Raw genomic sequence first — 20,841 nt, forward strand, 5'->3', positions numbered from 1 at the left:
GGCTTCAGGGAGGAAGTGCAGTTAGTGCTTGGCGGGGCGGCGGGGGGGGGGGGGGGTGTTGTGAAAGGAAGGAGACACAGCGGCCATGCTGGGCAAGCCCGCTGGGCTCACCATGAGCCTGCTCCCACAGAGACTCGGTGGCATGTTCTGGAGCTGCTTTCCTCTACGTCTGTGCAGAGTCATGTGAGGAAGAGAGAGCAGTTCTCGATCAGGGCGCTGAGAGCCCGGTTTGTTCAGAGAGCGTGTCTGCCTGGCAGAGCCCTGGGCCACAGAGGCCAGGAGGCTGCACCAAGCCCTCCACGTCTGCTTGGACTAGGCACCTCCCTCCACCCTGTGCTTCCTGTGCGCACCCCCAGCCCTTGAGTGATGCCAGCGTAGTACTTTAGATGGTAGCCATTGGTTCAGTCCGCCTCCCCCCACCAGGCTGTGAGCTCCTCGAGAACGGAGCTGTTTTATTCTTTATCTTGCAGCCCAGGGGCTTAGACACAGACAGACATTTGATGTCAACGTGTTTCAAGACAAGGCTGAGGAACTCCTGAGCTTATTAATAGACCAACACTGTTCAAAAATGCCATCGTTGGGGCGCCTGGGGAGGCTCAGTTGGTTAAGTGTCTGCCTTTGACTCGGGTCATGATTTTGGGGTCCTGGGGTTGAGCCCCGTGTCGGGCTCTCTGCTCAGCGGGGAGGCTGCTTCTCCTTCTCCCTGCGTCTGCTGCTTCCCCTGCTCATGCTCGCTCTGTCTTTCTGAAATAAATTTTTATTAAAAACGCCATCTTAGGGGCGCCTGGGTGGCTCAGTGGGTTGGGCCGCTGCCTTCGGCTCAGGTCATGATCTCAGAGTCCTGGGATGGAGCCCCGCATCGGGCTCTCTGCTCAGCAGGGAGCCTGCTTCCTCCTCTCTCTCTGCCTGCCTCTCTGCCTGCTTGTCGTCTCTCTCTGTCAAATAAATAAATAAAATCTTAAAAAAAAAATGCCATCTTAAAAAAGAAAATGCCATCTTCTAAGGCCAAGCCCAGTGAAAATAATTAATCTTGTATATGCGTTCTTTTCATGAGTCCTTTCAGTACATGCATCCCTGGTATATTTGTGGGGAGCCGGGACCCCCTTCAGTGCTCCGTTCGCAAATGGGGGACTACCATGTCTGTCGAGTGACCCACGGCCACCGCAGATTGAAGTCCTAATGCTCCTTGACCCTCGGGGGCTGAACAGGCGGATATAGAATGGTGTCCCTGACAAACCAGTAGAACCCATCTGTTCAGAGGAAGATGTGGGTCCTGGGGCATGTTCAGTCTGGTCTTACTTAGCACCTTCATTAACGATGTGAGTAGAAAATAAACACCAGTGTTCACAGATGGTGCTAACTTTGGAGGTGCTGTTAACAGAAGCATCAAGACAGAAGTAGAAATGTGAGCAGGAAACACCAAAGATGTTAAAAAAAAAAAAAAAAAAAAAAAGGACTCTCAAACAGGTTTTTTTGGTTTTGTTTTGTGTTTTGTTTTGAGTAAAATAAAGCCCCTTCAAGACAAGCACGGAGAGAAGAAGCTGAAGGGAAGTGGGAAAGAAGGGAAGAAGGGGGAGCTCTAAGAGAAAGTCGGGGAAGAGGGACTCGCAGACCTGGCCTCTTGTTAGAGATGATGGGACACGGCCCATGTGTCCCCCTGACCCAGCCTGTGAGGCAGCCCCGTTCCCAGCAGCTGTCCCATTTGTTCTGTGGTAGGCTTTTTTGTTCGGTTTGGTGGTGTTTTGTCTTGTTGCTTCTGTGTTTGGTTCTTTCTGCATATTTGAGGGAGCTGCGGGTATGGTTTTGTTCTAACCATTTGGTTTTGAAAGGCTCCATTATCCCTCACATGGAGCATAAATTTGGGCATTTGGGGAGGGACAGAGAGATGCAGCCTTTAAATAGAGTCCAGATTCCAAATATATAAAGCAAAATGAAGCCGCCTCACCAACACGGTCTCCGACGGTAGGAGGGGGGAGACAAATCAGAGAAGCCAGCGGCAACCCCCGGCCTCCGGGGCTGAGCTCCCCTGAGCTGCTTTCAGCGTGCAGAGGCCACAGGAGGCCATGCCCTGCTCCACCTTGCCAGGGGACAGCTGCCAACACACAGAGAATAGGAACCTTCTGGTTGACAGAAACAGAAGCCAGGGCGTCCAGGGAGAAACAGTCTTCCTTGGGGACTCCGAATGGAAAGTCAAGACCCCAGGATGCACCAGGGAGGAGTCAAAACCGCGCACAGACTCTCCAAGCCCCAGGACAGCAGCGCCCCATCCTTCGACTGCCTGGAACCACCCACGCGTGGCAACAACCACCACCTTCTGGCCCAGGAGGGAGACGCAAACACCCGGAAAGGGAAACAGACAAGCGGCCGAAGTGCGCATGCGGCGGGGGGCGTGGCCCCAGGCCAGACCAGCCCAGCCCGGGCCTCCTTCTAGCAAATTCCGAAAGCTTTTGTACCTGGCTGGGGAGCGCCAGGGATTGAGGAATCCCACCTCTGCTGCACGAGCACTAGAAGAGCGTGGGGACTGGGCAGATGGGGTTCCCTCCGGATACCGACACCCGGGGCCGGGTCTAGCCTCCCCATTGCGCGGCTGGGAGGAGCCGCGTGACCCAGCCCAGCTTCCCTGTCTGTCCTCGCAGCACAGGCATCGTCAGCGCCTGCTAAGGTTCGGGTGAGGATTAAAGGAGGGGACGCAGGTAGTAAAACGCTTCCTCCAGGGCCTCCCCTGACCCCCTCTAAGACACCCTTACATCGACACAAGGCACGCTGCTAAGCAGTACCAGCCTTCGCCGGCGCGCCTCTGTTTATACGTGTGTGTGTTTCCAGACTCCGTCCGTCCAAGTGTTCTTGTTTGCCGGAGAACTTCAGCAGCAGCCGGGCAGCGGCACCTCATGCGGGAGAGCTTGGATGGACCAAGCGAGGTCGTGAGCCGCTGTGCAAAGGGACTTTTGTGTTCTGAAGAGTGGGCCTCGCTCGTGCATGTTGGTAGGTCCCTGCACATAAACAGACCCTTGCTCAGAACGAGGCGCCGGGGGCACACTTCTCAGCAACCCTGCTTTGAAGGTGCCCCAGGCTGGCCCCTGGTCTCCCCCAGAGAGTCCCAGCCACCTTCTCTTTTTCTCATGTCTCTTTTTAAAAACCAGTATTCTGGGGCGCCTGGGTGGCTCCGTGGGTTAAAGCCTCTGCCTTCGGCTCCGGTCATGATCTCAGGGTCCTGGGATCGAGTCCCGCATCGGGCTCTCTGCTCAGCAGGGAGCCTGCTTCCTTCCTCTCTGCCTGCCTCTCTGCCTACTTGTGATCTCTGTCTGTCAAATAAATAAACAAAATCTTTAAAAACAAAAACCAGCATTCTTTCTCTAGACATTTACGAAACTCCTGTTTTGGAGGAGCCACCGCACGAGGGGCTCTCCACAGCGGGGTGGAAACTACGCAGCAGGGCTGTGCTCAAAAGCGTGTAGTTAACAGGGAGACCAGCTCCCGGGTATGTTCTAGTGACTCTCAGTGGCAGGAGTCACAGGGGCAGAGGCTCGGACTCAAGCCTGGTTGCCTGGGTTCAAATTCTGATGGCGCTGTGTGAGCTTGGCGGGTATTTTGCGTCTCTGCGCCGTATTTCCTCGTCTGAAAATGCAGCTTCCCTCACCCAGTCGTGAGAATCCCGTGAACCGGTATCTATAAAACTGTTCTTGAGGTCGTTCTTGAGGTGGTTATTACACACGCATTCCTCATTCCTTGTTTCATCGTGTTTCCCTTTACTATGCCTCACGGCTCGGAGATGGGGAAGCCGAAGCCGAATTCTCGGAAGCACCTCTGCGGGCACACCTCCTCTTACTGGGCTTCTCTTCCTGCACTGAAGGGCGAGCGCGTTTTTACAGTCGAGCAAGTCCCTGGCCACCATTTTTCCCCGCAGCGCTTGGTCACTTCGTCTCTCACGTTTTGGTAATCCTCCCACAATTTCAAACGTTCTCATTGTTATTTGTTAGGGTGATCCCGTGATCAGTGGTGTTTGGTGTTACTGCTACAGTTGTTTTGGGTGCCAAGATCTGCCCCCATACAAGATGGTGAATAAGGAAATGTGTATGTTCCGACTGCTCCACCGACCAGCAGCCCTCCCCAGCCCCCACTCCATCTCTCTTCCTCCCCTCCCGAGTCACAACAGTCTTGAAATCAGGGCCGTGAATGACCCTACAGTGGCTTCTAAGTGCCCAAGGGAATGGAAGAGTCGCACATCTCTCACCATCAATCAAAAGCCCCCCCAAGCTTAGGGAGGAAGGCACATCGAAAGTGGAGACAGACCAGAAACTAGGCCTCTGGTACCCAACAGCCTAGTTGTGAATGCAGAGGAAAAGTGCCTGGAGGAGATCAGAAGGGCTCCTCCAGGGAATGCACGGATGAGGAGAAAGCGACACAGCCTGATTGCTGACATGGAGAAAGTTTTCAGGGTCTGAATAGAAGATGAAGCCAGCCACGTTATTCCCGGAAGTCAAAGCCTAATCTAGAGCAAGGCCTCAGTGGGTTAAGCATCTGCCTTTTCAGTTCTGTGAAGGTTTGAGACAGGGATGAAGCCGCAGAAGAAAAGTCTGAAGCTGGCGGAGGTTAGTTCATGAGGTTTAAGAAATGAAGCACTTTCCATAACAGAAGCAACAAGAGGAAGTAGCAGGTGCTGAGGCAGAAGCTGCAGCAAGATCTCCAGGAGATCCAGCTCAGATCCTTCATGACGGCGGCCATGCCAAACCGCAGGTTTTCAGCGTAGACAAAACAGCCATCTCTTGGAAGACAACATCATCTAGGACTTTCATAGCTAGAGAGGAGAAGTCAGTGCAAAGCTTCAGAGGACAGGCTGATGCTCCTGTTAGGGGCTAATGCAGCAGGATCTGTCTACAACACCATCGTCTACAGAGCAGCTTCAGCCCACTGTTGAGAGCTACTGCTCAGGAAAAGATACATTTCAAAATACGGGGGCTTGCTGATAATGCACTTGGTCACGCAAGATCTGTGAGGGAGACGGATCAAGGAGTAATATCAGCTTTCAAGTCCTGTTGCAGAAAAACATTTCCTAAGGCTTTAGCTGCCGCACGTGGTGATTCCTCTGACAGACCTAAGAGAGCAAAATAATGAAAACCTTCTAGAAAGGATTCACCATTCTTTCCTGATGCCATTAAGAACATTTGTGATTGGGGACCCCAAGTGGCTCAGTGGGTTAAGCATCTGCCTTCGGCTCAGGTCATGATCTTGGGGTCCCGGGATCGAGCCCAACATCAGGCTCCCTGCTCAAGGAAGATCCTGCTCTCTCTTGCTTTCTGTCAAATAAATAAAATCTTTTTTTTTTAAGATTTTATTTATTTATTTGACAGAGATCAGAAGTAGACAGAGAGGCAGACAGAGAGAGAGAGGAGTAAGCAGGCTCCCTGCTGAGCAGAGAGCCTGATGTGGGACTCGATCCCAGGACCCCAGGATCATGACCCAAGCCAAAGGCAGAGGCTTTAACCCAATGAGCCACCCAGGTGCCCAAATAAATAAAATCTTTAAAAAAAAAATTGTGGTTCATGGGAAGAGGTCAAAATCTTAATGTTAACAGGAATTTGGGACAAGAAGATTCCCACCCTCACAGAGGACTTTGAAGGGCTCAAGACTTCCGTGCAGTTGTGGCAGAAACTATAAGAAAAGTAGAATGAGAAGTGGAGCCCGGAGAGGGACGGAGTTGCTGCAACCTCATGATGAACCCTGAGCGGGGGAGGAGCTGCTTCTCACAGAGGAGCGAAGGTGGTGGTTTCTTGAGATGGAAACTACTTCTGGTGACGAGGCTGTGAAGACTGTCAAAATGACCACACAGGATTTAGGACATGACATACGCCTGGTTGATAAAGCAGGAGCAGGTTTCCAGAGGACTGACTCCCAACCTTGAGAGAAGGTCGGCTGTGGGTAAAATGCTATTGAACCGCACTGCCTGCTACAGAGACAGCATTCCTGAATGGAAGAGTCAAACTTCACTTATTTTAAGAAACTGCCCCAGCTGCCCTGACCTTCGGCAGCCAGCACCCTGATCTGTCTGCAGCTGCCAGCAGCGAGGGGGGACCCCTCCACCAGCAAAAAGAGTACAACTCGCTGAAAGCTTGGGTGATGGTTAGCATTTGTGAGCAATAGAACGATCTTTTTTCCTTTTTTAAAGATTTTATTTATTTGACGGAGATCACAAGTAGGCAGAGAGACAGGCAGAGGGAGAAGGGGAAGCAGGTTCCCCAGGTGCCCTGTAGCTGCATTTCTAAATCAAATCCAAAAAGTCACCTTTAACAGAGCTTCACACACCTGGGTCTACATACCCACGTTCGTGTTTCCTTGTTCCCATGTTTCTTCTTGGCTGCTTTTGTCCCTCTTGTCTCCCTTGCATTAGATGAAGGGGAGCATCTTTCCCACTTCCTTCTGCTTCTTCCCGTCTTGTACGTTTCAGCTGAGCATTCTCATTTCCCATTTGTTTTCTTCACGCCCGTGTAGGTCTTAGGAAATCCAGAGTTCATCAGTGTCGTCCCCACCCTCCTTCCAGATGCAAGGACCCAAGTCCCTCCCTGAGAACCACCAACCCGTCTGTCATGTTGTTGTTTTCCAGGACTTTATTTAGAACCATCCTCAACTGAACCCCCAAAGTTAGTCATTTTCATTATTATTATTATTATTATTTACAGTGAATGCTTATTTAGATTTACCTTGGTGTCTGAGTCAGTCATTGTTTTGCCCGCACACCCAGGTGATTGGCTGGGTATAGAATTCTAGGTTGACGGTTATTTTCCTTCAACACTTGGAAGAGTCTGTTTTCATTATTTCTTCACATTTGATGAGAAGGCCTACTCTTCCTTTGCAAGTAATGCATCATTTTCCTCTGGGTGTTCTTGTGGTTTGCCATTTGGTGATCTGCAGGGGGTTTGCTCTTCAAGAGGTTAAAAGAAGAAAGCTTGAGGTTTCAGGTCTTTTCTGGAAAACTGTGTGTTTTCCCACACAGTGATTCCTTTGCCACTTTGACAGGCCTGAAGGTAGACTCCTGTGACCCTTTTTAGATCCTGCAGCCTGCCGGGGCTCAGCCTCCTCCCAGACCTCAGACCTGGGCATGACCCCTGCTCAAGCCAGCATGTCCCCAGGCGTGGCCTTTGCTGGACCCCAGCCTCGTACTCCCTCCTTTCTTCTAACTCCAGGAGATTAGCCTTGTTTTCCTTCAGTCTCCACTTCCGATTTTATGTGGAATTTTGTTCATATCCCTAGACTACCAGCAAGCCATCAGGGAAGCTTGTCAGCTTCCATCATGCCGATGGAACGAGCAGGGCACCATTGCTCACTCTGAGCTGTGAGAGAACAGTGGACACAGAGAAACACCCAGCTCAGCCCAGGATTGGGGCAGGCGGTTCTCAAGAGCTCTGGGGAATGACTGAAGGGATTTTAGCAGGAGAGGGACAGGATCCTTTTGTGCCTTGAGAAGATCTCTCTGATGACAATGTGGAGGATGTGTGTGAAGGGGGGGAAGGGGGCAAACTGAAGGCAGAGGAGTCTGTTGGGAGGCTGCATCGGGGCTGAGTTCTGGACTAGTGACAGCAAGGGAGTGAGACCGAGAAAACGCAGTGAACCAAGAGGTTGGTGACTCGCTGTGGGCAGTGGAGGAAGAGGAGGGACCCAGGCTGACTTGTGACTTCTAGCTAGGCCTCTGTGACCGGGTAGATGATGACCACACTCCCCGTCCTAGGCGTGATGAGAGGAGGGAGCCAGTTTTGGGGAAGGGGCCAAGAGGATGAGCTCAGCATTGGACACATGAAGACTCAGCTCAGGGGGGTTCTCTGGTAGGTGGTAGCAGATCTGTGCTTGGACCCCATGCCAAAATGGGGACAGTGACTGGGTAACTGTCACTGAAACCACAGGCATGGGTGACACCACTGTGGGATAATGTCTGAGAGGAGAAGGACTAAAGATAAAACTTAAGGAGTAAGAAGATACTTCTGTGGGAGTCCTTGTCCTTCCTTAGGTGCCAGTCTGGACATCCCCACCTCTGGAAGCCCAGGGCAGCTGAGGGGACCCTCCTCTGTGGGTCCCGTGCGCATTACCCCGTCAAGAACGGGAGCACCTGAGCTCGGGGCCCAGGATCCAGCCAGAGTAGCTGCTCAGGGAAGAGCTGCCAGGCAGACAGCAGGCCAGGGAGAAATGGTTGATGGTGGTCGGCGAGGAGAAAGCAGAGGCAGGGCCACAAATCGGGGACGTGGGTTTCTGCCCACCAGACCTGGGAGCAGACTCTGTTCAGTGATGTGGAGGCAGACGTGGGGCCTCAGAACAAGCTGCCTGCCGAGAGCGGTGTCGTGATGAGGGAAGTTTTCTCTTCTAACTAAAAATGGTGACCCCATGCCTCACCAGCAGCAACCCAGACAGGACTCGGGAGACCAGGAGTTGGGATACCCCACTCTCAGGACCAGTGACATTGGCCTCAGTCTCACTTTACAAGTGACCCCGACCCGAGTAGCCCTTCAGCCCCTTCAGAAAAACAGAAGTAGCATTTCCTAAAGCCGGGTTTTGAAAGACTAGCCTTGTGTGGTTTGACACAACAGAGTGGGGCTTGCTTCCTGACGCGAAACGCACAGGGACAGCTGCACACACAAGCTCTGGCTGTCCCGTCCATAGCGCGTCCCCAGCCACCACCCAAGCTAACACGTTGTATCCTAGGGGTGCCCAGATGGAGAAGGGCCTGACTCTGGGCCCCGGGGGTCTGGCATGAAATGCTGACCACACCTTTCACCTCTTGGAGAGGCATCTATTTACGACCTGCCTGCGTCTGGTGCAAGGCGAGCTTCCTCCCACCACATCCTGTGTGCAAACCCGAGGGCGCAGGTCAAATTAGCCTCACACTTGGGAACACCTCACTGGCCCCCAGAGAACGTGCTTTCCAGGGCACAGCACTATACCCCGCACCCCCGATGCTCCCCCTTAGGATGCATTTATCCAAATGGGGCCACCACCCTTCTGGAGGGGAACGCCACGACGCCCTTGAGAAAGTGACCCACTCGTTTCTGGGTTCGGTGGGAGTCTCCCCATCCCAGCTGCCGGGGGCTGGACAGGAGTGGACACCTTCTAGGCCGATTCAGCTCCCAGGGAGATTTTGGTTGCCCCTTTCTGTGCAGGACCTACAAAGAAACCCCACAGCTCACGCGGGGACGCCTGTTGCTGGGGTCTTGCATTCACCCACGGATTTCCCTAATGAGGACCAGCGTCTAAATGCAAAATGAAGGAACGTAATTTGATAAAGGCCATTTGCCTGCAGTGATGGCTTGGAACAGATGAAACAAGATGAAAGTCCCCGAATTCCAGAGTTTGCTGAGCCATTAAATCCTGTAACAGAAGACGGGGAAGAAAGCAGCCCTCCCCTTGCCGCCAGCCTCCAGCGGCAGCTGTCACTGGGCTTGGCATGCCGTTGGAGGGAGACACCCCGCCTCCATCTATAAAATCTGCCTTTTCTTAAAAAGATGAGTAAGTCACTCTAGCGCACTAAAGATTTCTAGTGTGGTCAAGCTCCAGCCAGAGAGGTCAGCTGATGCTCCCAGAAGGTCTACTTCCTGACCACCCCTGGAACCCAGCTACTGCTCTGTCCCCAAAACAGGCACAAGAAACCCCTAGCTGGTCTTAGAGCCATTTTTGGTTGTGCTTGAGATGAGAAAGAAAACACAGTTTGAGGGCAAGTTCTTATTTGTCTTTTCTTCAAGATTGTACAGGGGCACCTGGGTGGCTCAGTCAGTTATGCATCTGCCTTCGGCTCGGTTCATAATCCCAGGGTCTTGGGATCCAGCTCTGCATCGGGCTCCCTGCTCAGCGGGAAGCCTGCTTCTCCCTCTCTCACTCCCCCTGCTCATATTCCTACTCTCTCTGTCAAATAAAAAATCGTTTAAAATTTTTTTTCTTTAAATATTTTATTGTAATGTGCACACGCATGAGCAGGGGGAGGGGCAGAGGATTGCCTGCAGACCCTGCGTGGAGCACGGAGCTCACGCCGGGGCTCCATCCCACCACCCTGAGATCCTGACCTGAGCCGAGACCAAGTATAGGATGCTCAGCTGTACCTCCCAGGGGTCCCGATTAGTCTTTGAGAGGAATCTTTTTTTTTTTTTCCTCGTTATCGTGGTTTAAAATACACAGAACGTAAATTTACCATTAGTCACGTTTAGTACAGTCGCAGTGCTGTGCAGCCATCACTGCTGTCTAGTTCCAGAATATTCTCGTCACCCCAGAAGGAAACCCCATACCCTTCAAGCAGTCCCTCCATACCCCACCCCTCTGTTTCTATCCCTGTGGATTCAGGTGTTCTGCACATTTCCTGCAAGTGGAATTACCCAGCACTTGGCTTTTGTGTCTGGCTTCTCTCAGCTTGTTTTCCAGGGTCCTCTGTGTTGGGGCCTGGGTCAGTGCTTCCTTTTTACGGCTCAGCGATATTTCACTGCGCGGATATGCCACTCCGTCCCTTCACTGGCTGACAGATATGTGGGTTACTTCTACCTTTTCATCGTCAGTGAAGCTGCCGTAATCATTCTGGTAAATGTTGTTGTGTTGTGTGAACTTCTGCTTCCAGGTCTCTTGGATGTGTCTCCAGGAGTAGGACGACTTGCTGGGTTGTGGGGTAGTAATTCTATGTGACTTACTGAGGAGCCGCCAGACTCCATCCGCCTCCTCCCACTTTGCCACCCATCGGTCGCCGCGTGCGGACAGCGCCGGCAGGTGTTGCTCAGCCCAGCCCTGAAGACCAGAAGGCTCTTTTCCTTGCAGCCCACATTGTTCTGTCCTAAAGCCATCACATGTAGCCCCTCGCCCCCCACTTCTGCCCACACCCCACAGCACCCCATGAAGACAGGCTGGGAATCCGGACAGGGCCGCTCAGGGCTATGCTGAGGGAAGGAGCAGGAGCGCTGGCACGGACTGTCACTTAATTTGGGAATAGAGACGAGTCCTTTGCTAAGGGGCAGGCCTCCTTTGCAGAACCCTCCCATTTTACAGGCTGTCTGGCCACTTTCCCTTTGGGATGAACTTCACGGGCTGGGCTTGCTTCGGCCCTCACAGAGCCTGGCCTGTTATGAGTATTTGGAGTTGGCGGAGTTGTGTTGCTGGGGGCAGGGAGCGGTGTGCAGAGCAGGGGACACGAGGCCTGCGCACCACACCAGCGCTGCGTGAGCCCTGTAAGGGCCCTCGCTGCCCTCCGGGACTCGCATTCTGGAAGTGGAGCCCAGACCGTGGGCTGAGGCGGCTAGAAAGGCTAGCGGAGATGCTTCCAGCCCTGCCCGGCGTAGGAAGCAGCAGCCTGGAGCTCCCATTCTCTTCCTGGAGCTTTTTCTCTCCTGCAACCCCCACCCAGGGGGCTCATTTACAAGGTGAAGTTAGGCTGTTGTGACTTCCTTCTGCAATCTACATAACTGGTTGCTCTTCCATCTCCCACCAGCCTCACCCCTGTACTGAGAGTTTAGAGAAGATGCTAGAGATGCCCAGAGCCCAAAAGAGGGAGGAAGAGTGAAGTCAGGGGCCACACTGTGTGGACACCGAATTCAGGGCTGGGGAGGGCTGGAGTCAGAAGGACCCTACTGAAAGTAGCATGTCCCAGTGGTACAAACCTGAGAACATGGGGGTCACTGGTGAGTACCATCACCACCCCCCCGTTTGGAATGTGGCCCTTTTAGAGCCATTTCCTGAGGACTTTCTCTAGAAACCCACTGCGTGCACACTACTGTACCATGGAGTAGGTGGGGGACGCAGATGCAGAAAGCGGGAGACAGAGCCTGTCCCCAGCAGTGCAATAAGGGGCAAGGGCAAAGGTGATGCCTCTACCAGAGCCAGAAGAGGGACATCCCCAGGGCTTGGGATTCCAGCTCAGAGGGACCCAGAGGCAGTGCCAGGTTGACAAGAGGGACCAGGAAGCTGACGAAGCCAGGGAAGGTGTAGGATCCAGGTCCTGGAAGCATCTGTAGCCACAGGCAGGGCTGTAACGGGCGCGGGGGGGGGGGGGGGGGGTCCCTACCCTGGGACAGCATGACAGTGGGGACCAGGAGCGCAGGGCCCACACCGAGACCCCACACAACAGCCCTGGCTCCCCCAGGATCAGAGCAGTGCCTGAGTCACTGCCTCCGCCAGACTCTATTTATGTCCAAGTCTAGTTAAAAATATCTGTCTAAGCCAAGGTTTTAGCTGCAGCTGACAAGACATTAAGTATTAGATACTTAATGCCCACAAGTGATAACCACGAGCCTCCTCCTGCTCCACCGTCTGCCTTCGGGACAGACCAGGAAGAAGGCAGGCGGGAAGGAGGCAGGAGGAAGCCCAAGCCAGGCACCCTTGGCCACGTGCAGACAGGTGCCGGGAAGCCCCCGCTGCAGCGCGGAGGTCCCAAGTCCGAGGAGCCCCACCTCCCATCAGGCCAAGCACGTGTCCGGAAAGCACCTGGCACACAGGTGCCTCCTTGCACCTCTGGCTCCGAGAAAGCCGAGGGGCACGAGCCACGGTGTGGGGGGTGCCACTGTGTGAGAGTCACTGTGGGGGCATGCCAGTGTGCATGAGCACCCGGGAGGTGCCCACCACTTTGTACATGTTTCTCTGCTTGGCAAAGAGGTGACGTCTGAAGTGCCTGCGGCGTGGCAGCCCACAGCAGGTGCACTGGCACTCGGGGTTGGGGGGCAGCTACCAGGCAGGCCTTCGGTGACCCCGAATGTGCAAGGGCCCGCTCAGGACACTGGGAAAGCGGGAGTCAGCCCCAGTTCTCCCCGCTGGGCCCCGTACTGGGCCGAACTCCCGGGAGACCTTTCTCTCGCCAGGCAGAACCCACAGGCAAGAATCTCCAGTCCCCCCACTACCCCCACGTGCCTCCCAGGGCTCCCTCTTGCAGCCACAGACTGCTGATCAATCAGTAGCCCCGAATCAGAAACTCGTGCCCCTTCTGACGAGCCCCCTGCTGACCTTTCCCGCCCAAGTGACCAGGTCCCCAGTCTCAGGCCAGGGTGCCGCATTGCACAGCTCTGGTCCCCCCGCAGCAGGCTGGGTACTCCCGTGGCAGCCCCACTCTCTGCCGGCTTGAGGCTGCTGCCCAGCGCCGACTTTTACTGCCCTCACCCTGTCCAAGGGCGATGCCTATGCCCCTGACCCTAAGGAGCTGGGCACAACCTGGGCCCCAGGGGTTGCCAGGGCCATTCACCCCACTCTAGCCGCCTGCTAACTGCCTGTCTGGTCTTTCTCTTTCTGGTTCTTCCAGTGAGAAGCGCCACCTTCAAGTCAACGTCACTAACCCCGTGCAGTGCAGCCTGCATGGCAAGAAGTGCACGGTCTCCGTGGAGACGCGGATCAACCAGCCAGAGCCCGACTTCACCAAGAACCGCTCCGGCTTCATCCTCAGCGTGCCGGGGAACTGACCGCTCACCGGGGAGGCCTTGCGGCCCCCGTCTGACTTGCTGACTCCCTGCTACCGCCCGCTAGAAATCAGCTCACAAGGGTCCTCCATGCTTGGGGCCGAGCCCCTCTTCTGCCTCCTCCAGGGCTCCTCCCCTGAGGTTTTCTTGCTGGTTTTCTGCCTTTGGTCTCGATCCTCCTCTCCCCCCACTTTCCACAGCCCTCACTCAACACACCAAAGACCCCGGTGCCCTGCCACAGACCCCTGGGCTCACCTGGACCACAGCTCCCTGCAGAGGCCACTCAATGTCGGCAGAGGCCCCCGCCACCACACCCCCCACCCCCACTGGCCTGTTCACGTCTGCATGCCCTAACCCAGTGACCTGCACCTGACCCCACAAGGGGTGGATGCAGTTTTCCCAACCCAAAACGTGCTCCCCTGGGGGGCTTGGGGGGAAATCGTCGGCAGATGAGCTGGGGATATAGGCCTATTCTCTCCATAAGCACAGCCCGCCACCCCTTTCCCCTAAGTGTCCCTGACTCAGAGCTCCTCAGTGGCCCCTCTCCCCAGCAGTCAGCCAGAGCCATCAGGGAGGCAGGTTCACCTGTCAGGCCGGCCCCTCAGCCCCTGGCCAGAACAGCCGTGCCCAGCTGGCGGGCCAGCCTGCACGCCCCCCTGCCCCCTGGCCCCGGGCCACAGGCCACCTCTCCGGGGGAGAGCAGAGCAGGTGCTCCAAGGCCCATCTTAACTGCATGGCCTGTGCCCATGGCAGTCACACAGTGACGTGTGCAACACTCAGGGCTGCACATCGGATATGGTGTCTGCTGTGCCCACACTCCTGGCGGGAGCACCAATTAGAAAACGGAGTTCTAGGGTGCAGGGAGCACTCCAGGTGGCAGCGGCGGGGGGGGGTCTGAAGTTTTCTCCTTCTGACACCTCTGTTTCAGACACATTTGGAGAACAAGGACCAGGGCCAGAGGGGCAGAGTGACAGAAACAGAGTGGGGGGGTCCTGGCACTGCAGGCCAGGCCAGGATGCCGCCCACAGCCCCACATACACCTCCCCACCCCACCCCCACAACTGGGGCCCAGGTTGGGCCTGCAGACCTCATGCCAGGAGAGTGCCACCGTCTTGCCAGGCTGGGCCCAGCAGGATGCTTCCTGAGACCCATCCGCTCCTGAGCCTCGGCTGAGGACGCTGCCCCAAGCCCCTGAGCAGCGCGGGCTGCCCAGGCCAGGAGACTTAAAAGGAGAGACCTGGGACACCCCAATGTGGGGAGGAGGCTGAGGGGGAGCCCACAGCTTGGGAGGAGACCACTGGGAGATAAAAGAGGGATGCGCTGACATTCTCCTCACTTTTTATGCCACAGATCTGCCCACTCCCTCCTCCCACCACCTCCCCCGCTGCCAAGCCGCCTCCCTGACTCGGCAACACACACTAGTGCCTGCGCGCAGCACCCTGCCCCCCCCCCCGCCGTGCCTGGCCCAGCGCCTGCCACCAGGACCTGGCCGACCTGCCGGGTGGTCCCAACAAGCAGCCCGGTTTTCCCCCACACCCCCCTGCCTGACTCCCCATGGCCCCCAGAACCGCAAAACCTTTGCACCATGTGCAATTTGCGACAAAGAATCCTCTTGGCATCCGGTCCTTAGAAAGCCTTTCTCATTCTGGAAGCCGGGTCAGCTGCCCACTCGGACAGAGGCGCCACCAGCCTGTTTAGCTGCGGGGTTTTGCCAATCACCTTGACACTAGCAGAACCATCCTCCCTGGGCCGGCGCCTGCTCCCTTTCCACTCATTTCCCAAACTTGTTGCTTTATGCTAGAGATGTGCACATGTATGTTTTAGACGCACCAAAATGAAACATGCCAAAAGGAGTGCCTTTCCGGGGCTGGGGAGGAGGGTGGGCGGTGGGGTCCTTCGTGCTGCCTCTTGGGGTTGCCTGGGGCTCCTCGGCCCCTTGCAGCCGAGGGCCAGTCGACAAGCAGTTTTTCCTGATGTCCTAGCAGAAGTCCCAGTATGTGGCAGCTGGGGAAGGCTCCGGCCTTCAGGAGGAGAGCTCGGCAGTGCCTCCAGGTGCTGGGGGAGGGGCGAGCAGGAGGACACAGTGATTGTATGCAATGAAGTGTTTCTCTTGATCTAATTAAATGCAGTTTTATGGTTTGCTGCCTTTATTCCTATTTTCCATTAAATTAACTTTATTTCTAGAGCATATTTTGATTTACCATCAAGAGCAATAAAGCATTAAATCTTATTTTTAAAAGTGTCCTGCTTATCTGTTATTGAAAACTAGACTTACCATTGTGACATTCCAGCTGGTAAAACGTCAGCTGTTGCCCCAGAGGATGGGAGGGAGCATTAACCACAAATAAGGTAAAATGGAGGCTAATTTTCCGAGGCTTTTCAACGAAAATATTGAACACCCAGCAGGAAGGCTTGGAGGCAACAGAGTTCAATCAAAGCACGTCTTTCCACCATTTTGAGGCCTGCACGTCAGACCAGACTCAAAGTTCACGGCGTGGTGTTGACTGAAGTCAGCGAAGGAAGAGCTCGGAAGCCTACAGTGGCTGCAGGCCTCTCCCTGGGAGGGCTTGCTGGGGACAAGGGGGGTGGCAGGCGAAGGAGCGGGAGGAATCCAAACCTAGAGCTCTGGGTGGGGGCAGGTCAGCAAGGCCCCGCGGAGAGGGCAGAGCCTCCCCAGCCCCCAGCTCTCCGCTCGCTCACTGTCCTTGGTGGCAAAGAACGTGCTTCTGTGACTCAGACTGAGGGAAAGGCCCGGAGAAGAACCGGTGGCCCCTGTCACAAAGTAGACGGCTCCCGCAGGGCAAGCTGGGTGGAAATGCCTTCCTGGCGTCCAAGGGCACTGCGGGACCACAGGGTGCAGGCCCTGGGTAGGCTCAAGTTCACGCTGGCCAAAACCCTGAAGCTTGGGCTTGGGGGCAGCAGGGGGCCAGGACCGCTGGCAGTACCGCCAGTAGAGGGCCTCACTCTTGCCACAGTCGTGGGCTGGGAGTCGCAGGGCTGGATTCCTCACTCTTGCAAACCTGCACCCAGCTAAAGTGGCAGGCCTGAGCCACGTGGACACAACTCGGCAGCCACCGGCCAGAGAGGAAGCCTTTGGGCAGTGGGTGCTGAACAGAGAGCCAGGCCAGGGATACGTGGGCAACAGCCTCAGGGCCAAGCTCCCCGAAGGGAGCCGAGACCTGGTGCCCCTGCAGGAGTTCTGACACCAGCCCTCACGGGGCCAAGCCTGGGCCTAATCCTCGCCCCCGGACCACAGGTCCCAGTCACCCAGCTCTGCCAAGCCAAGCCCAGGGTACCTCGGGGGAGCAACACCTGCCACCCGCCCTTGGCCCAGCTAAGCCCTAGTTGACTTAACCTGCACTTCTCTCTTAATCACCTTAACTTGAACGCACCAGTTAAGCCCTCTCCCTGAGCCCTGCCCTCCCCCCATCACCCAGCCCCTCCCCACAATACAAATCCAATTATGTTCCGAGTGCGCAGGAATCATTTATAAAAGGGGCCCTCAGCCTGCTCGTGAATGACAAGAGGCCTACGGAATGGATGGTCAGTGCATTTTATTTAATCAGCACAGTACAAAAATAAATAAAAATAAGGGAGAGGGAATTAAATTACAGCCAAACTGAGCTTCATGACCTTGTCAGATTATAAACCACACATACTTACAAACACACTACACATACATACAAAATGAGACAAATATAAATTAATATTAACAATACCCACGGTTTGGTCAAAGAATAACTACAGAACAAATTGCACTAAGAACCAACATACACCGCACGTGTAATTAGCAGTTTCAAATATACAGCGATGAATAATTCTGAGTGGGGGAAAAAATGGCACATTTTCTTCTCATTGCAAGTTTAACAACTGCTGGAACAAAACTAAATTCTAAGAACTGCATGGAAAGAAGATAGCAACCCTTCAGGTTTACAAGAAAAAGAGAAAAACCAAATCCTGAACTATTATTCCTGTGACTGCGCACGGGTGTAACGTTCACGGCCATCTGTTCTAAGATTATTTTTCTTAAGACACAAAATGCTCCTGGTTCGCATGCACGAGATCACTGTCAAAGCAACAATGAAAGAATAAAGGGTTTCTTTTCCGTAGGTTAGTTTTTTTTTTTTTTTTTAATTGTTGTTCTAAAAGTAGTCTTCATAGCAGCATGTCAAATGGGTTCACTGCCTGCACAGAGTCCAGCGGCCCCTGCACCCCAGGACTGCCCAGCACGAGGGCGCGGAGGACGACGGCGCAGGCTTCACACCGGATGGGGTGGAGGGAGTAGCCAGAGACTGGCCGCTTTGGTCCCCCAGCCACTCCTGAAATTTGCACCTCCTCCGAGAAATAAAAAAATAAACACGGAGAAAGAGAAGGAAACACACAAAACCGGAATCCTGGGGACGCAACCGATGCACAGTCTCAGGCCAAGTTCGGCCGCCGCCGAGAAAAGAGTGACTACAGACGCGCGCCCCTCCTCTGGAGACTGGGCTCCCGAACCTCCCTCTTCCAGGCCGCCAGGGCCTGCTGCCCCCACGGGGCCTCCTACCTCGGGTCACACGTGGCGGCGGGATCTGCACAGACAGGCTGTGTGACAACTCCGACCGAGAGGAGAATAAGCGGTGGCGTTGAGAAGTCCGTGCCAGCAGCCGCAGGATCCTTCCAGCAGGTTCCTTCCAGCTCCACAAGGGATTATCTGGCAGTCCCGGGAAAGGCTCAGGCTCAGCGTGGGCCTGAGGCTAGCTGGGGCAAACTCGATCCCAGCCCCGATGGGCCCTCCCCCTCTTATCCGGGAACACCCAGGGCCGGCAGCTAGCCTCCAGGCCTCTTTTAAACTGGGACCTCCGGGTTTCACAGCTTTCTCTTGTTCGGTGAATTTCAGTAGTGCTCCAGCTAAAGTCAGCATCCATCCACCTGGAACCTAATCCTAGGGCAAAGGCCCCTCTGCCTGCCCCCAGCCCCCTATCCCAACACTCCCCGGGAGGGGGTGGGGTGCATGGGGACTGGAAGCAAGGACTCCCCAGAGCGCCTTCACATTCGTCTTTGTTCCCCAAAGCTGGAGTGATGGGCCACCGAGGAAGGTTCGCTTCCTTCTCCCAATCCTCTCCCAAGTCCCAAGCCATCAATCTGGGAGAGTTAGAAAGGAAATTGATTAAGTACACCTGGTGTGTTTTCACAGCCACTAGGGTAAGGTGGAAACCCAAACCAGCAGCTGCAAATGATCAGGTACAGGTTGAGCAGGCTTCCAAAGCAATCAGGAGCGCTATGCCCGTCTTGGAATTGTCTCCCAAGATCCAGTGGTCTCATGGGGCCTTGCAGAGCAAGGGTTCGTCTTCAGAAGAAACTGAACTGTTTGGAAACAGCTTGAAATGAACAAGGGTAGGGACAGGGAACACGTCATGACCACATCGCCCTGATCCCTGACATCACCCCCCCCAACCCCAACTCTGCGGAATGAATGTCATGCACCAGCAAGAAGCCTTAGCCCTTCGGTGGGCGCTGGCTGGTCTCAGGCATGACAACCCCACCCGCCCAGAAGGCAGGCTGTTGGTAATGGGCACCTGCAGTTGCCCTGGCCATCACCACAGGGTGAGTAAGCTGCATTAGTCAAATGAAAAGACTCACCCAGGAAAGGAGTTGTCCCTAGCTACACCGCACCCCTGTAGCTGGGACCCAAAATCGAAGACCTTAATGAATCAAACCAGCTCATTAACCCAACACTGTCAACACGGCTGGGAGCAGGGGCTAAAGGGACTATGGGGTAAGGTCCATGTCTTCACTAAAGGAAAACCCTCCTCCCTAAAAAAGAAAAAAGAGCAAACCAGGGTGGTGCATGGTCAAACGACAGGCCCCAATCTTTGTACCAGGCCAAGCTTCTCCTCGACTGAAGAGTTGTCCCCGGGGGGTGGGCTCCTTGCCTCCCAACCCAACTCGGGGCTCGGTCGGGATGGCCAGCTCCACAGGCCTCTGGGAGAATGGATGACCCAAAGCAAGAGCAAGGAAAGGACCTCCAACCGGGTACGCCAACTGCTCCCTGGGCCAACTGGCCAGAGGCCCCTCTCCAGCTCCCGTGCCAGGAGCAGCAGCGGGCAGCCTCACCTGCCCCAGTCCGGCAAGAGCACAGGCCGCAGAGGCAGCTCAGTCCTTTGAATTCCCCAGAGCTGAGAGGTCAGCAGCCCGGGTGGCTCTGAATACATCTTCTGGGTTTTGCACAAGGTTTGGGAGTTCAAAAGAGCCCAGAGTTCTAGGCAGGGCTGAAGAAAACCCCAAGGAGAGATGATGGGAAGGGAGAGGCCCTCGGTGGCTTTGCTAGACACATACTGTACACAAAATCTGATTTGCTTAATAATAAATTTTTAAAAAATGAATGGAATCCTTGAGCCATGATGCGGGCCACGGGGCTCACCGATCAAGCCCAAGGAGGAGCCGTTTCTTGTCCTCCTGACCACTCTCGTTCTTCAGGTCGGAGAACACCTGCGTGAAGTAGTGCGGGTCAGCGTTGATCTGCAGCATCTTGGAGCTCATGAGGTTGATGACGGAGAGGCAGCGGTCCCAAAAGGCCTCCTTGCAGCTCTCCACCAGGAAGGGCTTGAGCGGGTAGGAGATCTCGTTGCCCATGTAGGAGTAGGAGAGGTACAGGCAGGTCAGCAGGATGGCCTGGAGCTCGTGGTCCGAGCCCACCTCGGAGGAGATGACATCCCTGCACAGCATGTAGAGGAAGACCACGTTGGCGGGCGTGATGAAGCCCTGGTCCTGCCAGCCCTGCAGGAGCAGCGAGCGGTCCACGCTGCGCAGCCAGAGCACAGGGTCCGTGGGGGACAGGTGCTTTAGGCGGTAGCACCGGCGGCACAGAAACTCGCCCAGGCAGCGCAGCAGCTCGCTCGTGGACGCCTGGACGATGACACGTTTGGGCGTCCCTGTGGAGGTGAGGGCAGGGTGCGGGGCCTTCTTGACGGAGGAGGAGACCCCGCTCTGGGAGCCCGAGAGCTGGCCGGCAGCGGGTGCGGGCGGCTGGGCCGGTGGGGGCTGGGCGAACGTGGACAGGTTGGCGCACGACAGCGACTTCTTCAGATTCTCATTGTTGAGGTGCGTGATGTTGTTCTGGTAGCTGCTGTTCGGCTGCACCTTCTTGGAGTTCTTCTTCTTGGCCGACACGGCCACGATCCTCTTCCACGGCAGCACGGAGATGATGGAGTGCCGCTTCAGGTTCTTGTCCTTGGCGTTCTTGCTGTTCTGCACGGCCGTGTAGTGGCCCACCGTGGCCGCGCCATCCTCAAACAACGTGGCCTTCCGGTAGCTGGGGGACAGGGACAGCACCGTGCCCATGGTGCCGCTGAGCGCCGGGCGGGGGCCCGCGCCCCTGCGCGCCCAGCCTGCCGGACGGAGGGAGAGAACAGCTCAGCGAGCCCGCGGCGGCCCCGGGCAGGAGTCGGGGGCGCTCCCGGGGGCGCGT

General features: G+C 55.4%; 2 protein-coding genes across 3 annotated transcripts in view; one reads left to right on the forward strand and one right to left on the reverse strand.

Moving 5' to 3' along the window:
• Positions 1–15,621, forward strand: part of MYO1D (myosin ID) — a 343,759-nt gene extending 328,138 nt beyond the window's left edge. For both annotated transcript variants that reach the window (XM_059147262.1, XM_059147261.1), the window contains one exon: positions 13,238–15,621. In XM_059147262.1, the coding sequence (XP_059003245.1) occupies positions 13,238–13,394 (157 nt within the window). In that variant the 3' untranslated portion in view covers positions 13,395–15,621. The remainder of the gene's footprint in view (positions 1–13,237) is intronic.
• Positions 15,622–16,928: 1,307 nt separating this feature from the next.
• Positions 16,929–20,841, reverse strand: CDK5R1 (cyclin dependent kinase 5 regulatory subunit 1). The gene has a single exon (XM_059149350.1). The coding sequence runs from the start codon at positions 20,712–20,714 to the stop codon at positions 19,791–19,793; it is 924 nt and encodes a 307-aa protein (XP_059005333.1). The 5' UTR covers positions 20,715–20,841; the 3' UTR covers positions 16,929–19,790.

The sequence above is a fragment of the Mustela lutreola genome, chromosome 15 (genome assembly GCF_030435805.1).
Source record: "Mustela lutreola isolate mMusLut2 chromosome 15, mMusLut2.pri, whole genome shotgun sequence".
NCBI classification, from domain to species: domain Eukaryota; kingdom Metazoa; phylum Chordata; class Mammalia; order Carnivora; family Mustelidae; genus Mustela; species Mustela lutreola.